The sequence below is a fragment of the Ceratotherium simum genome, chromosome 4 (genome assembly GCF_057802395.1).
Source record: "Ceratotherium simum simum isolate JZ-2026a chromosome 4, ASM5780239v1, whole genome shotgun sequence".
NCBI lineage: Eukaryota > Metazoa > Chordata > Mammalia > Perissodactyla > Rhinocerotidae > Ceratotherium > Ceratotherium simum.
In genome coordinates, this window is record NC_141903.1 from 7,739,843 (window position 1) to 7,757,121 (window position 17,279).

The 17,279-nt window shown below is 55.9% G+C and overlaps 1 protein-coding gene across 2 annotated transcripts in view; it reads right to left on the reverse strand.

Moving 5' to 3' along the window:
- NEURL1B (neuralized E3 ubiquitin protein ligase 1B) overlaps positions 1-11,286 on the reverse strand; it is a 37,615-nt gene extending 26,329 nt beyond the window's left edge. For both annotated transcript variants that reach the window (XM_087429412.1, XM_087429411.1), the window contains exon 1: positions 11,125-11,286. In XM_087429412.1, coding sequence (XP_087285538.1) covers positions 11,125-11,155 — 31 coding nt within the window. In that variant the 5' untranslated portion in view covers positions 11,156-11,286. The remainder of the gene's footprint in view (positions 1-11,124) is intronic.
- Between the last annotated feature and the right edge of the window lie 5,993 nt (positions 11,287-17,279).

The following is a 17,279-nucleotide window of genomic DNA, read 5'->3' on the forward strand; positions in this document are numbered from 1 at the left end:
AACAAGAGATCCACTGGTCCTGCTTTTCAGGGTCACAAGCAGCACCGGAGAAGGAGGAAGCTCTCCTTGAAGCTCTCTGCTCTCACTCCCGGGGCTGAGGAAATGTTCTTCACAAGCCCCGCTGCTGGGCAGTGTTTGCTGGCCCCCATGGTGGGGCAGCCCACCTCTGTGGGAGACCAAGTGTGTGCCCGGTGCTCACCACACCTTGCTTCCAGATGAGAAAACCGAGGCCCAGAGAGGCAGACGTCCTTGCCAGAGGCCGCCCAGCCTGTGAGGGCAGTGCCTGCTTTCGGATCTGGTCCCGTCTGACTCTAGAGGCTGCATCCTTCCTGTTTTATGCCTCACTCCTCCCCAAGGTCTCTCGCTTTCCCCCTGACCTGCAAGAAAAACATCTAGACTATGTACAAGTCGCTTCAGCCACCTTCTGGCAAAGAGGGTGAGCCCTGCCCTGCCTGGGTCTGAGGGAGGGGCAGATGGGGGGATGCCATTAATCAGCGTGTTTTGAGCCGCTCAAAGGCCACGGTTTGGCAGAACTTGGGATGAACAATAAGCAAAGCATCTAAAAAAGGAAAGCGAGCGACAGATTACAGCAGGGGATGGAGCCCCGGTGCCTAACGGCCCTAAGGTCTGAAAAAGGAACTGGGGGCAGGGCATGATTGGAGAGGCAGACCTCCCAGGAGGCCATGCAGAGCCTGCGACTGGCCCTCCACCCACCAGACCTGTGATCCTCCCAACAGCACTGGAGGAGGTGATGGCTACCAGACACACTGTCGGAGAGGAAGGGAGGCTCAGAGAGGTTGAGAGAGCTGCCCAAGGCCACACAGCCAGGAAGTGGTGGAGTTGGCATTTGAACCAGTACCAGCCTGGCTCCCAAGGCTAGGAAGAAGATGCTATGGCTGCTTCGGGCAAAGTGTAGAAATCACCTCTACAGGGAAGGAACAGAGCACAGGGCCTGGCACACAGTAGTCCTCAACTAATGTCGACTCCCTGCCTGCCATGTTTCGCTCTGAGGCCGACTGAGAAGTGACTCTGAAGGATGCCTCCCACTCCGCTTCCTTCTCTGAAGATCCAGCTTCTCTTCTCTCTCCCCTCATCCATCATGCCGGCCTTCCTCCAAATGCCTGAGGGCTCACGAGAGCAGGGGAGTGTGGACCCAGGATGCCCCTCACCCAAGACATAAAGGATAAGTGTCAGAAGTGCACACTCTGGGGCCCTGATAGGAATCTCCATCCCATCCTTCCTGAACTCTGATGACCCGAGAGTCGTTGGCTCACTGGGGCCTCTCTGCGGCCCTGTGAACCCATTGCACAGATGAGGACATTAGGCCTGGGGGGGAGGGGCTGGCCCAAGGGCATGGAGCAGGTAAACAGCTGGGTCAGGATTCAACTCAAATCTGAATCCAAAGCCCATGTGTCTCTTGACCATGATGTGGAAGTGCTTCCCTAGCCAGCCAGCGGCACTTCAGTAATCTATCACAGGGACGTGAGAGGTGCGACAGGGCAGGACTATTGGGCCCCATTGCTCCTCTCTTGTCCATCAATTTCAGAAGCCCAGATTCCTTGCCTTCAAGGCATCTGAAGCCACAATCCGGCAGAGGGTGAGCCACGCCCACTTACGAAGTCCCCGTCTCATGTCTCCGAGTCTCCTACTTATTCCTCCTTACAATCCCACGACGGAGGTACCACCATCCTCCCCATCCTAAAGATGAGGAAATGGAGGCTCAGAGAGGGGAGGTGACTTGCCCAGGGTCAGCAGAACTGAGATTTGAACTTGAGACTGCCTCCAAAACCAGTGCTCTTTCCACCACGTCTCTTGGGATTCCAGCCAAAGACCCCATCTGTGATCTCTGTGTGACCCTGCTCAAGGCTCTGGTCCTCAGTGTCCAATCCACCAAATGGGAGGTGGGACGTGGTGACTCCGAGCACTCTCTGGTCCTGGGAACAGAGCCCCTGAGGGACCTGTCTGCAGGGATGACAGTCTGTACCATCCCCAGAGACAGGGAAATTCTGCTCTCCCATCCCCTGCCCCTGAATCACCCAGAACCTGGAGGAGAAGGGAAGCTCTTCTAGGGGTGCAGATCCGCTCCTGTGCAGTGGAAAGTTACCAAGCAGAGTCGGCTCTGGAGACACGGGTATGCGTGTGCCCACCCATCTCATAAATCCATCATCCTCAGGGGAGAAAGAAAGAACACACATGCCCAAGGGATATAACTGTGACATAACAATGTGTAATGTTGAGGATATAAACAAAACACACTGTTAATAGCTGTGGGCATTCTGCTGACTGCCGGTACTGCCCCCCCGCCCCACCATTTCTCCAATGGCTTACTCATTAAAGAACCTCCCCCCGCTGCCCAGAGGTGGGGCAAGAGGCCAGCTCTGTGCTGCCCTGAGTCCCGGTAATAAGGATGAAGGAGAAGAAGGGATGAGGGTGAGCTGGGACTGACGCCCAAGGGTGGCTGTCCCAGACTCTGCTCAGAAATCCCTTCGGCCCAGTCTGGAAAAGTGCTGAGGCTGGGAGGTCGCCGGGAGGAAACAGACCGGGGTGGGGCAGGTGGCTTCATCTTTCCGTGCCTCAGTTTCCTGATCTATGAAATGGAGCTAACATCTCCTAATACGCAGAACTGGCAGGGGGATTACATAAGGGAAAGATTGTGAAGGGCCCCACAGGCCTTGAGCAAATGAGCACTGGATGGCACTCCCCTTAAGACCCCAGGGTCAAGAGGCACCTAATGCACAATGCATCCCAGATCTCTCTGACGCTCCCGTTGCTTCTGCAATGTCCATGTCAAATCCCAGCTAAACACCTGTGCCACTCCAGCAAAGGGCGCTTCCCACCCCACCCCTGTTCCACCTCCAACAGCTTCCACGGGTAGAAAGTTCTCTCTTTGACTGAGCTGAAATCTGCCTCCATGCGATGCCCACACCCTGGTCACATCTGCGTCAGGTCCACCGTGCCCTTCTCCATCTCGTCTGCTCCTTGGCCTCGGGGATCTGCAGGCAGCTCTCAGGCTCCAGGGGTCCCCAGCCTACGTTGCTGGGGATACTTTGCTCCCCTGGGGGTGACATGGCTCTTGCTTTGCTGTCCAGAAAGCTCTCAGGACATCAGCTGTCCCCTGACCTGCCTTACAGGGGGTTGGAGACCCACACATCAGACCTTGGAGAAAATCATCTGGGGTCCCCACAGTGAACCCATGGGCTGTGTGGAGAGTTCCCCACCCTGCCACGCCTGGAGGCGGATGTAAGACAAACAACCCAAGAAGCTGGCAAACTAAAAACCAATCAGCCAGGATTTCTAAATGCTCACAGATTTCTGCTTAACACTATGGAGCCTTCCAGTGCAAATGTGAATGCCTCCCACCTGACCCCCACCCTGACCCGGCAGCTGTCCATCCCACACCACCATATCTGCAATATGTTGGACTACCCGAGCTCTGTGTCCTTGGCTAAGTCACTGTCCCTCTCTGTGCCTCTCTCTGCTCTCCCTAGTTACTCGGGACTAACAATAGTACTATCTCACAGCTCGACCTGAAGGCTGAATGCAGGCACCTGCCTAGAACAGCGTCTGGCACAGACCGGCTGCGTGACACAAGTCAGTGGTTATTATTACTCTTTTGTGTCTGTCTTCCTTGGGAGCGCAGGGTTCAGCACGGGGCAGGGGCTTGTGTGCCCGGTGCATGTGTAATCACAACAGGTGCCCCGCGGAGCATGTACTATCTGTCAGACGCTTTGCCTGCCTGAGAGGTAACATCATTATCCTTTTTCTGCAGGAGAGGGAATGGAAGCTTAGAGAGGTCACGTTGCTTGTCCTGCTAATAAGGGGCCGGACCAGGACTCAGACCCAGGGTGAAGGACCCCAGCTGTGCTCTGCCAGCTCTGCTGAGAATGCCAGCACAGCGAGGAGAGGATGCTCCTCACCTGCAGGAGAGCCTGGGTGCAGGGCGACACAGGGCTCGCAGCCCGGCCCCGTGCCCTGCTGGCTGACTGGGGGGGCGCTGCCTGGAGCTCTGGGGGAAGGGCCTGCAAGCAGCCGGGCTCAGGGGAAAGGGGACATCTGCTAGTGGGGGGGAGTGGCCGACCGCAGGCCAGTTTTACAGGCAGACACGTCACGAGCCCCAGCCCTAGAGGGGCAGGAGGAAGGGGTGTGGAGCTCCAGCTCACCCCTTCCCCAGGCAGGCTTCCCAGAGGCCACCGCCACCTTTTGAGTCATGGAGTCTGCAAGCCTGGGGTGAGGTGGGGCGGGGTGGGGGGACGGACCTGTTCCATGGGCAGCTTCATTCTGGCTGCTGTGAACAGAAGTCACTCACCTTCCCGGGACACAGAAGTGAGACTGTGCACCTGCAGAAGGGACAGCTTGAGGGGGCGGGGCTCAGGACCAGGACGAGAGGCAGCGCCCCTTGGTGATGGAGGGGAAGGGGCTTTAGAGCTGGGCAAGGCTGGGGTCAAATTCTTCCCTGTGACTTCCCAGCTGCCTGCCCCAAGGCGGGCCTAGTTACCCCTCTGAGGTCCGTTTCTTCATCTGTGAAATAAGAGACTACTTCTGGAAGGCTCCTCCTCATGGTTTAAATGGGATGAAATGGACAAAGGGCCTGGCGTGGGGCGAGCACACCACCCAGGTGAGCACTCACTGCCTATGGGCGGCACCCAGGCTCCCCCCTCTTCTCTCTCTGCTCTGAGCTCTAACCACACACCTGGCTTTGGGCATCTATTTTAAGCACTCATAGAGCACCACTAAGTACAGAAAGCCCTTTGGTCCAAAAGAAGGCAGAGCTGACTCTTCTTGTCCATGGGGAAGATTAAACAGCCTGTTCTGAGCGGTCTTTGTAGCCCAGCCCAGCAAAAATGCAACGGCCCTGCTGGCAAACATGGCCATCATCCCAGCGGGGAGTGTGGCGGCTGAGGCTCTGAGCCTGCTGACTGCAGCTGGCCTGCAGGAACTCCCCCTCCCCTGCCTGGCCTCTGCCCATCACTCTGACCCCACATACCAGCCCCACTTGCACTGGGACCCCCAGAACGCCATAGCTCCCCACATATGCCTTGCTCTCTCTCCCCTCAGGCCTTTGCACATCTAGCCCCTCTGCCTTGAACAGCCTTTCTTGTTCCCTTCTCTTGGTTAACTTCTCTGCTTTCCGGTCTCAGCTGGATAGCACCTCCTCCAGGAAGCCTTCTTGCATCCTCCTCTGGGCTCTCAGGGCCCCCTGGGCTCCCCCACCCCATTCACTGTAACTGCCCTGTTGTCTTTGTTGGTCTCTCAACTAGACCTTGAGTCCCTGAACCCAGGCTGTGCCCCGGGGCCAGCACAGAGCTCGGCTTGGAGGTCTGGGGAACAAGTGAAAACCACAAAATGCAACCTGCCAAGAAGATGCTTCTCATCAGAAATCAGGTGTCCCGGAAAGAGGTCCAGGACCCCTTGGGAACTGCTGTCAGTGCGCATGAAAGGGACGCCTCCCGCTCCTGCCCTCGGTTCAAGGCTCACGGTCACCTGGGGCAGGGTGTCAAGGCAGGAAGTGAAGCGTACCTGTCAGCCAGCCCCATCCAGGGACCCCAGGGGCAGGCCCCAGGCCTCTCCTTTCCAGGCTGCAACAATAACCAGGACAGCGAACACCCTGGGCATTGTGCACAGGACTGCCTGCTCCGATCCACCCACTTCTCACCCCGCCAGCCCCGAGAGCCTCCCGTCCTCCCCGTCTCATAGGGAGGAAGCACCTGCCCCGAGTCCCTCCACTGAGACACGGCTAGGCTGAGGTTGGAACCAGGCAGCTGGACTCAAGATCCACGTTCTAGACCAGACACCAGCCCTCCCTCTGCTGTAGACCCGTGAGTGGTCTTGTCACAGCTCAGTTACTGAGACCCACGCAGACCAAGACACTTGACACTGTGACACCAACACACATGAGTGCACACACACAACCAAAAGTTTAGGAAGCAAAAATACTCTTACTACATGAATGCCTTGACATTTTATTTTTTATTCTATTTTTTGTTATTAAAGATTTATTTAAAAGCTGGTCGAGCATGACCCGCAGTAGAGAGACCACTTGGCTTGGTGGCAGGGCCTTGTCTGGGGCGTTGGCACAGACCCCGCCCTCTCTGAGGCAGAGGGGAGCAGCACCTTGCACTCCCAGTGATACACCAACTACTGGCCTGGTCTGTCAGGGCACTCTCCTCCTCTTCCACTAGAGGCCAGCTCCACCGGGCCCCAGCCGCTGTCCGTCACATTCACAGCTGAACCCCCAGGGCCTGGCACAGGACAGGTTCCCAAAAGATGTCAGACAGATCAATGAAAGTGCACACTCAGGAAAATGCAGAGCACGGCGGACCCCAGAGTCGCCCCAGCCTGGGTGTGCAGCACTTAATTAGAGATCAGGGGCCTTGGGGTGACAGAGTCACATTAGACTCTATAGGCAGGCAGAAAGAGATGACATTCGAGGGGGGGAGTCGGACGTTCGGTTGGACTTTCCTTCAGATGTCGCCTCCTCCAGGAAGCCTTCCCCTACCCCCACAGCCCCAGAGCTCCCTCCTTCCCTGCCAGGGGAGAGAGAGAGTGAAGGGAGCAGAGCGGGTAGCAGAAAGAGGCTAGAAGCAGAGGAAGGCTCCTGTTCCTTCTGGCTCCAGATTCTCCACAACTTCACTTTTGCTATGCACTGGACAGACCCCATTGCCCCTTCCTCACATCCACTGATGGATAAGACCACTCCACTCTTCCACCCCCACCCTAGCCCCCAGCATCCTCACGGGCCATCACCAAAGAGCCTTGACGAGTCAGGCTCGAACACGTGTTGACAGCCTCATAGGTTTCAGGGCTGTTAGAAGAGAACCTGTGTCACTTGGAGAGGCTCAGCTCAGGCCTCCTGCTCAACCTGGAGGCTATGAAAGTGATTCTTAATGACTTGGTGGGAGGGAGGCAGATAGGGCAAGATAAAGCCCAGCCTAACTTACACTGTGACCAGGTGAAGGAGGAAGAGAGGAAGCGTCACTGGTCGGGTCACGCACGCAGCCACTGCGATTGCTGTAGGGAGAGTGATGAAGGCTGCCGTCCTCCCAAGAGCTGAGACAGTCCAGATCCAGGGAGAGAGCGGCTGTCCGGCCCTCGGCACATCACCACCCATGGCCAGGGAGCACAGAGCTGACCCAGGCAGGCCCACACCCACACGCTCCTCATGCAGGTCAAAGAAAGAAAGGCTCTGCAGGGAGGGCGTCTGAGTGGCCGCTCAGAGCAGGGCTTCCCATTCTGGATGCAGCATCCATCTAGGCTAGGAAGACTGGCTCTCCCCTTACTCCGTGTGTGCCCTTGTCCTTTACCTCTGAGCCTCCATTTGCCTCCCTGTAAAAGGGGGATAAATACAGCCCCTCAAGAGGGTTGTTATGAGGATTTAAAATAGATAATATGAGTAAAGCCCTTGACTCAGGGCTTGGCACAGAGCAGGGTCAACACACTCCCTCACTCCGAAGCTCCAGGCCTGCTTACTGAACTAACACTGAAAAGGGCTGTTGACTTGGTCAAGCATGGACCGACTTAATGATTAAACCCAACGGGCAGTTTGAATTCAGTTTGAATTTGGCCTCTTCTCCAACCAGAACTGCGGGGGAGCCCCAGAGGCGCGCTGAGGCAAGGGACTGAAGGGTGCTGGTGGGAGACTTCCCCTCCCCATTCTCCCCCCTCCTCCCCACCCTGGAATTCCGCCCTCCCCATCCCCGCTTGTTTACACTTTTTCCCCTCACAAAACCCATATTAAGCCTAATAGAGTGCCGAGAAAAGGACCGTGTGGTGTTAGGAATAAGACAGACCCGGGTCTTCCAAGTCCAGCTTGGCCACTGCCTAACTGCATGAGTTGGGGCAAGTGTCCTAACCTCTCTGTGCCTCAGTCTCCTCATCTGTACAATGGAGGAGAATGGCACCTTACTTAGCAGGATTGAACTGCAACTAGAAAGAGAATGGGTCACGCACACAGTAGGAGCTTAGTAACCGTGAGTTCCCGTGCTGATGCCTGCACACTTGTGTTCACAGGGCATTCGTCTGAATTTGCTGACGCCCTCTGTGACGGCTGCCAAGGGGCTTCCCCACAATCGATCAAAAAGGACACGCCCTTCTTTGGCATTTCCTTACTGTTCACAATTGCATGTCAGGTGGACTGTGGGGCACCCAGTGTTATCTGAACATTGACCGGGAGGATCCTGCACATCGGAGGAAGAAGGCAGGACTCTGGAGCTAAATAAGCCTGGATTTCAACCCTGGTTCTGCCAACTGGATGAGCTGTGTGAGCTGGAGTGAGTCATTTTACTTCTCTGAGCCTCAGTTTCCTCATCTGTAACATGGAGATGATAATCCCTACCTTGCAGGGCTGTTGCAAGAATGAAATTCATTCATTCATTCAATAAATATTTACTGAACCCCTACTATGTACTAGCTATGGCCCCAGGTGCTGAATATATAGCCGTGAAGAAAAGAGACAAATCCTTCCCAGGGAGACAGATGATAAACAGCTAACTACACATCCAGCGTGGCCCGTGGTGGTCCATGCTAAGGAGGACCACACAGCAGGGTAAAGGGAGCGGGGAGTGAGGGGGACAGGGGTGACGGCCGACCCGCATTCGAGCAGAGACCTGAAGGAAGTGAAGGGGAAGCCACGTGGGGGTCCGGGGAAGAACGCGCCAGGCAGAGGGATCAGCAAGTGCAGGCGCCTTAAGGAGAAGCTGTGCTTGGCAGTAAATGAAGCCACATATGCAGGAAGCCTGGCACGGAATCCAGGTGCTCAGCAAATGCCAGCTCTCTATTTCTAGTCCCGTAGAAGGAACCCCACGCACGGGTCCTTTTCCTGAGAACGAAAGCACAAGGATTTCTACAGGGCAAGACTCAGCCAAGTGTTCTTTCAGCCTAAGATTCAGGCAACATGTGAGCTCCACCACCAGTTTCTGAGCCCCTGCCAGGCACCAGGCTCTGGGCTGGGCAACCAGGAATACAAGACAATCAAGACACAGGCTCTGTCCTCAGGCGGCCCCAAGGTGAGTCGTGGAGACGGACGACCACAATGCAATGTGGTCAGAACAAGCAAAGACTTAAGGAGGCATTTAGGTAACATAGCAAAGGATGGGATTGGGTGTGGGTGGTCAGGGAAGGCTTCCTGAAGGAGGGAACAACTAAGCCGGGTTTTGAAAGATGGACTAGACAAGAAAGGGTATTCCAGAGTGGGGAGCATCACGTACTGAGCACAGAGGTGAAAAAAATGGCACAGTGTATGTGAAAAACTAATTACAAACAGGTCAGAAAACAATAAACGGCCCTTCATGTTCTTGGCACCTGTAACCTGCTGTGGCTCAGGAATTTCAGCTCTGTCCCCTTCCTCAAACTCGATGCCAGCTCAGCCTCAGCAGACAGTGTGAATTCTCCACTCTGCTCCTGCAGCAGGTAACTGACCTTAGCCCCCTCCGCTCCCAGCCCAGGGCGGCCCAGCCCTCAGAGCCAGACCCCAGTGGGATGGAGACACAAATCTCCAGCTATATTTAGCCTGCCTGGCGTGTGTCTGTCCCTTCACCCACCCCAAGGCCAATGGCTTTTACTAAAAGAGCATAAACATTTCTTAATTAAGAAAACGTACAGAGGGGCCTGTGCCTCAGCCCGATGTCTTTGTGGCTGAGAGAACATGTGCCATATTTGCCAACATCCCTGGACACCTCCTGACTGGGTGGGTGGGTTCTCTTTCATCCTGGCAAATAGCCCTATTTATAGCAGGTGGAGCTCACCCTCTGGTAAGTGGTCTTGGGTTCGAATCCCACCTCTGCCACTGACTAGCTGGTGACCCTCTGCTGGTGACTTCACCTCTCTGGGAATTTGGAGGTTGAATGCTGCAGCCCTAACGCTGCCCAGAGGCTTATAAAGTGGCAGGCGTTGGCTCCTCTTCCATAAGCCGGCCTTGGGAATCCCGGGCTCAGCACCATCCATTTCAATCCCCTCCAGGGGAAGAAACAACTATTTTTTGATATAACGCCTAGAAGGGAGAGCTCTATGGGAGTGTTAGAGCAGAGACCGCGTGATAGGTCCCTCTCCTCCTAAAACCTCACAGAAATTTGCCCCACAGTGGACCTGCTTCCCTGCTGAGCTGAGCCTTTGAACTTGAAAAACACGCACATCTCTCACCTTCTGCCTCAAGGATGCTATCGACGCCTAGCCTTAAGCCAAAACAGAGACTTATTCTAAAGACTTGGGGGGTGGGGAAGGGTGGGCAGGCAGACATAGGTCCCAATCCAGACTCTCCCCCCACCAGCAGTGTGACCTTGGGTGAGTCATTTCCCCTCCTCCGAGCCTCAATTTCTTCTTTTATAAAATTGGTACACACCTCTTTACCACAAAGCCTTTGCATACGGCCCCGGGGTATGCAAAGTGCCGGGCACAGAGCCGCGGCGCACTGATCTGTTCCCACAATTACCAGGTGTTTTCTAGTAAGGCCTCATCTGTGTCCCCACTCCCGCCCTCCCCGCCTCATCCCTACTCCGGCACCAGAAATTCTGGGGTGGTGCTAACTAGGGGGCGATGCGCTGTGCAGCAGCGACTCCGAGGGGCTAGAGAGCCCCCAGTTGAGGGGACACCAGAGGGGGGCGCAGCCAGGGTGCCTGTGGGAACATAGCCAAACCAAGGCAGCATGTGCCGCGGGGGCGCTGGGCGGCTGGGAGCTGGGGTACCCCTGCAAGGACCCTCCCATTCTCAGCAGCTGCAGTCTCCGTACAATGGGCGGCTTCTGGCCGTCGGAAGCCCTGGGGAGCCCGGCTCCAGTCACCCCCCCGGGGCGTCCCGGGCTCCCTCTTCAGCGCCCTCGGGCTGCAACAAAGGCGAGGGGGCGCGCGGCATCACCCCAGCGGGCCCTTCGCGCATCTGGCCACAGCCAGGAGAACGAGGACGGGGGTCCCCAAGGTAACCAGGACGCGGTACCCGCCCTCCCGGAGCGCAAAGCCCAGCCGCGGGGCGCGCGCGGAGCCGGGGTCCGGGCTCCGGGAGGCATCGGAGACTCCAGCCCGCTGCGAGCCGAGGGCTCCAAGGGGGGTGGGGTGGCTCTCCGGAAGTCACCCAGCGGGCCCCCCGAGGAGAGGAGAACCCCAGCGCCCGCCTCCCGGACAGGGCTCCGCGGCGTACCTGGCAGGGTCCTGTGCACGGTGTTGCCCATCGCTGCGTCGGGGCGCGACGCTGGCGGCGGCGCGCTCGGGGCGCACGGAAGCTAATTACGCGGTGGGCTGGGGACCCGGGCCCGGGTCGGGCTCCGGGGCATCGCGGCTGCACAGGCGAGCCGGCGGGCGGCAGCTGGGGCGGGAGCCGGGAGCGAGGAGGCGGCAGGAGGAGGAGGAGGCGGAGCCACCGGCCGGCCGCCGGCTCCGCCCCCGCTCCCGCCGCCTCCAACCGCGCAGGGAGGGGCGGGGCCGCGGCCGCCGCATCTTTTGAAAGTTTGCACCGGGCGGCGGGAGTGGAACCGCCGAGTCGCCCGCCCTCGCTGCTCCCGCGCCCGGGGCAGGAAGGCGCGCCGGGCAGCTGGGTGCCGTTGGGTGCCAAACTCGTCATCCTGCTGGCATTTCATTTATTCCCACACTTTGAGAAGGCCTACTGTGTGCCAGGCTCGCTTCCAGGCGCTAGGCCACAGCGGGCCAAGCCCTTGCCCCCGCAGAGCACGTATGCGGGGTGCTGGGGTGGGGGTGGGGGTGGGGACGTACGCACAGGCAGAAGGTCACCTTGGACAGTGTAAAGAGTCTGAGGACAGTCCAGCCGGGGTGACCGTGGTGGGAGTGCGATCACGCACCTACAAGTAGGAGAAATCTAGGCAGCGTCCAAAGGTTGGGAGGCGGGAACCCATTAAAATATTAAGCACATCCTATGTGCCAGTGGCTGTGCTGGGCTCTGTAGATATAGACAAGGCTGCTAGTGGTGAGGACAGAAATAACAAGTGATTAAGATCACATAATGATCAAAGCCGAGAAGAAAAGAAGATAAGAGTGATGGGGTAACTTTGGGGGGCTCAGGAAGAACCTGGGGGGGCATGGCAGCTCCTTCTGATGGGCCTCAAGGAATCAGCCGTGGGAAGGGGGGGAGGTGTCCCTGGCAGAGGGAGTAACAGGCATTCCTCATTCATTCATTACCCCCACAGGTATTTTTGGAGCACCCCTCTTGTGCAGGAACCCAGACCACACTCGGGGGAGCAAAGCCGCTAGTCCCTGCCCTCACTGGGCTCCATTCTGCAGATCAGAACACTGAGGCTCAGAAGTACAATAACTTCCCCAAGAAGACCCAATTCTAAACCAGTTTTTTTCCAACTCTACTTTCCATGCTGTTGTATCCTTTAAGACCTTATGAAATATGTGTTATCAACCCCACTTCACAGACAGGGAAATTGAGGCTCAGAGAGTGGAAAGGAGGTGCCCAAGATCTCCCAGCTGGTAAGGGGCAAAGCTGGACTGGAGCTTTGTGAATGAAAGGGGGGGATCCAGGAGAGAGCCCCCCTTGCTTGGTGTTTCCGGTGCCTTCTGCCTGGGATGCCTGACTCATCCTAGAGGGTTCTCCTTCAAGGTCAGCTCAGGGACTCCACCTCTGGGAAGCCTCCTCTATACCCCACCCTGCCCTGAGTTATACATGTCTGAACGTAAGGTTGCCTTGTATTTGGGTTACTAATTTCTCGAATTACAGGTGCTCTCTCGTTTAATTTTTAAACACCAAGTCCTGCTTGGGAAAGGTACATGAGTTCCAAACATCGTCAATCCAGGTGAGCTGGGATGCAGACAGAGCTTAGCAGTATTATAGAGGTTTACGTTATTACTCACGGAGAGCAATGCAGTGCAAGTGGGACTTTGTGACTGCAAGAGTCACAAAGGGAGGGTCACAAAGGCTGACTGCACGGGAGGTTGTTGTAAACAGGCCTTTGAAAAGCCGCTGTCAGAGCACCCGGGTGAGTGGCGGTGTTGTGCAGGTCACAGATGCACACCTGCAGCAAGTGAAGCCCCAGCTGTCCTAAAGTTATGTGGACGATACCTGTGGAGGGGACGCAGTGTCCAGTGGCCACCTGACACATGGATCCCAGAGGGCTGTGTTTTAGCATCTTGGTCTCTGTGAATAAGGTGTGCTCTGGAAAACTAAAAAAGCCCCTCCCCCCAGGTGATGGTGACACTGGTGTCAAAGCCACATGTAAAGAGTTTGAAACAAATAGTTTCTTGAAATTTGAGATCAGACAAAAGCAGTCTTTCCAAATTAATATTTTATATAAAAATGATTTAAAATATGTATATCTAACAAAATAAATAAATATTACAAGTAGATGTCTATTTCATCTCCGCCTGTTAAAGTTGAATTTATATCATTCAGCTTTATTGTGCATCTTCTCGTTGTGAGAATAGGGATTGCCCTTAACTTTTATTTGAATTGCCTTATGTCTGGGCATGTAGGGTCGTTGCTCCCCCCCTGAGGTCCCTCTGCACTCTGTCCTGTCCCTCAGCTACACCCTCAGGGCAGGTGCTATAGCTGTTACCCTTCTGTTCTCTCCGCTGGCAGATGGGAGGCCTCCTGCGGGCAGGACCCATGTGGTGTTCATTTGTAAATCTCCAGTGCCCAGAACAGGACTGGCATACACAGGTGCTCAGCTCACATTTGCATAACTGGCTGCAGAGATGCATGGCTCTGAACTGGAAGGAAAAAGGAAAGAAGGAGAGAGACAGGAAGGAAGAGGTTGGAAAAAGTTGTGAAGGAATGAGTTTTAGTTGATAGTAGCCGTGGACTCTGGTGTGATCAATAGTGACATGTGTGGGGAGAAACAAACAAAATGGGATGCGTTAACAAAAGTATAGTCGCTAGAACAAAGGAGGGGCTTGCTTCTCCAGTGCCTGCTGATTAGAGCATTCTGGGAGAAGTTGCTTTGGCTCTGGGCACCGTACTTGAGAAGCAAGACAAAGCTGCTCCACGAAGGTGGGGAAGGTGGTTTTGTGAGAGAGGGAGATCCCTGTCACGGGAGGGGTGCAAACAGAAGGCAGGGTATGAAGGAGCATTCCTGGGCCTGGGCAGCAACCTCTGGTCATAACCTCTCCTGGCTTTGACTTCCACGCACCCACCAGCCTTAACCACATCCAGAATTGCACAGACTACGGCACCCTCCCTTGGCACCAGGACCCATGCTTGGGTTGCAGGGGCCCCTGGGTGGGGCCGACTCTCTTGACTGTGCCGTGTTGGCACAACCTCCCAGGGCAGTGGGTAGAGGCAGGGCCTGGCCGGGCTCCCTGGCACTGCTCCTTCAGGCATGCCTTGGCAGGCCCTGCCCCGTGCAGTAGCAGGCAGGCAGGTGCACAGCACACCGAGCTGGGGGCCGGTGCCTGCCCACTGCAGACACCTGGGAGAAAAGACCCCTTCCTCCAGGGAGCCCCAGGGCGTTTACCCAGACTCCTCCTCGCAACGCAAGAAACAAGAATCCAGGCTACAGTCAAACCACAAAGCCCGGTTTTAAAATTGCTACAGGAAGGCTCTCCTTTTCAGCAAACCCTGCCATCAAACCCTCAATTTCCAGGCTCAGCAGGTCTTCACCCACTAAAGCAACATTTCTCAGTTCCTGGTTACAAAGTGCCAACCAGGTAGAGGGCACCAGGCTGTGCCCTTGGAGCGCTCCTCCCCACAATTTAGCGACGCGCTTATTCACACAATTCCAGTCTTGCAGGAGAAGACACTGAAGCGCAGAGAGAGGAAGGAGTTGCCGAGTTCACACAGCCAGGAAGAGGCAGAACCCAGAGGGTTCTCAGTTCTCTCTTTTCACAGAGGAGGAAACAGGCTCAGAGCGATGCTCTGCTCAGTGAGCAAATCATGTTTGTGTGGAAGTGAAGCTGGCTGTGCTTCACCTGGCAGCCAGGGCAAAAAGGGAAAGAGGCTCATCGCATGGCTTTTCCTGTCATGTTCCCTTACAGACGCCCACCTGGTGCTGGAGCCAGTTCCAAACGGGAGTTCATCCCCGATGCACAGGCAGGCTGAGTGAACAGAATCTGCCTCCTGAGTTTGCCCAAAGACACATCAACGATGTTCTGATGGATGGGTCCCCTGCTGGCCATCTGAAAAGGCCAAGGGCTGACATTTTCCTGGAATCCAACAGAGGCAGCTCTGCAGGAGGCTGGGGTCATGGGTGACCCGGATTCAGCTATCTCATAACCCAGGGACAGAGCGTGGACATTCTGAACACAGGGTCATTCCGGGCATGGCCTGAGGCAGGGGCTGAGCTGAGATCACTTTATGATCACAGTAACTTGCAGTCACCGCGTAGTTACGATGCTCATTCTGACACAGTGCCAGCTACATTTGCTGAGTGCGGATGCTGCTTCAAGGCCTTCAGATGTGCTAAGCTCATAACAACCCTAGGAGATAGTACTATCAATGTGCCCATTTTATAGGTGGGGAAACCCAAGCCCAGAGAGTGTAGGTAGCTTGGCCACAAGTCACGCAGGCAGAGAGCAGTCTGACTGAACATAGTAGGCTCTGATTGATTTAATCCTCACGACAACCCTATGAGTGGGGAAAGTGAGTTAAGGGTTAAGGAGTTGCTTCCCCACCCTTGTATTTGTTGCCTTTTAAAATCTCCATCTCCTCTGGCAAAGTAGGGGGCCATTATGGTCTCTATTCTATAGGGCATGCTGGGTGGCACTGAGAGGTAAAGCAACTTGCCCCAGGCCACACAGCCCAGAGGCAGGACCAGGACAGGAACCCAGCCTACTCTGACCAGAGTCTGTGCGCCCCTCCTCTTGGCCCCAGAGCTGGCCCATCCTACCTGGAGCAACTTGAGGGAGGCCTGCGCTGATCCGTTTTCAGAGTGCAGTGCCCAGCCCTGGCCTGGCCCTGGGAGAGCCCCCGTTCCCTGCTGACTTCCTGGAGTGTGGAGAGCCCCCAGGGGACACGGACTTCTAAAGAAAAACTGGAATAATGGACTGGAGAGGTCTTAAAAGGCCAGCTTCAAATCCTAGCTTGGCCGCTTACGACCTGGGTGACCTTGGACAGGTCACGTGTCCTTGGAGCCTCAGTCTCCACATCTGTAAATGGAGCTGAGAGGAGTCCCTATTTCGTAGGGTATTTGTAGGGTGGATGCGCCATTGAGAAGGGCCTGGCATATAGTAAATGGTCAGCAGAGGTGAGCTTGGGAAGGGGTCGTCTTTCTCCCTGGGCTCACCCCTGCAGGCCCACAAGCTAGGTGCAGCCCTGCTCTACCCTCAACCCCTCCCACTGCGAAGAGGGTCCAGAAGGGGCCCAAGCAGGCTGGGTTCAAGTCCTGGTTCGGCCTCTTCCTGGCCGGGTGACTCTGGGCGGGTCGTTTCAGCCCTCTGAGGCTTCACCTCCTCCTCTGTAAAGTGGAGAGGTCAGCTGCAAGCAGGCCAGAGCCCAGGCTTCCGGGATGGCCACACCTGGTCCACCATGTTCTGGCCTGTGCCACCTTCTGCATGCTGAGAACCTGCATCCTCCAGTTCCGCTGAACCTTGCATCTCGTTGGCTGGGTGTTTTTGCAGTTACTTAACCTCTCTGAACATCGGTTGCCTCATCTCTAAAGTGGGGATGATAATAATGCCTGCCTGGTAGGTGATATAAACTTTCACTGAGATGATGCTTGGAAAGTGCTTGATACAGAACAGGTGCTCAAGAAACCTTTGATGAATGAATCGACGGATGAGCCCCAGGGGCAGGAGTTGGGTCCCACTCACAGATTATGAGGCGTTGGCTAAGGGCTCAGGTTCTGGAGCCAGACTACCTGGGTTCATAGTCTGTCTTCCCTCTTATCTAGCTGTGTGACCTTCAGCATCTTACTCAACTTCTCTGTGCCTCACTTTTCTCATAGAATTGTTTTTAGGATTAAATGAGATAATATGTGTCAAGTGCTGAGGACAGTGCTTGGCACATGGTAAATGCTCAATAGAATAAGCTGCCATTATTATTAGTTATTTTTATTTCTGAGGTCAGTTGCCTGGGAAGGAGGCACATTTCCCTAGAGGAGGGGAACAGAGTGGGGGAAGCCGCCTCTCTTGGCCCTGAACGCTGCGGTGTCCTCGCTGGGGCTGGATCAGGAGCAGCCGGACGTGGGAGCCTGAGCAGGGGACTGGAGGGTTGTGCCCGGCTAGGGCTCGATGGCACCCCCTGGGCCATGTGAGGAGTAGGTCACGCCTGACGAGGCTGGACCCTTGGATGCCTGTCACCCTGTGGTCTTTCAGGCGGTCTCGGCTGCCCTGCCCTCAGCCAGCCCTGCACTGGCCCAAAGCATCAACAGAGTCACAGAGGCGCCAGGGCCGTGTGGCTGCAGC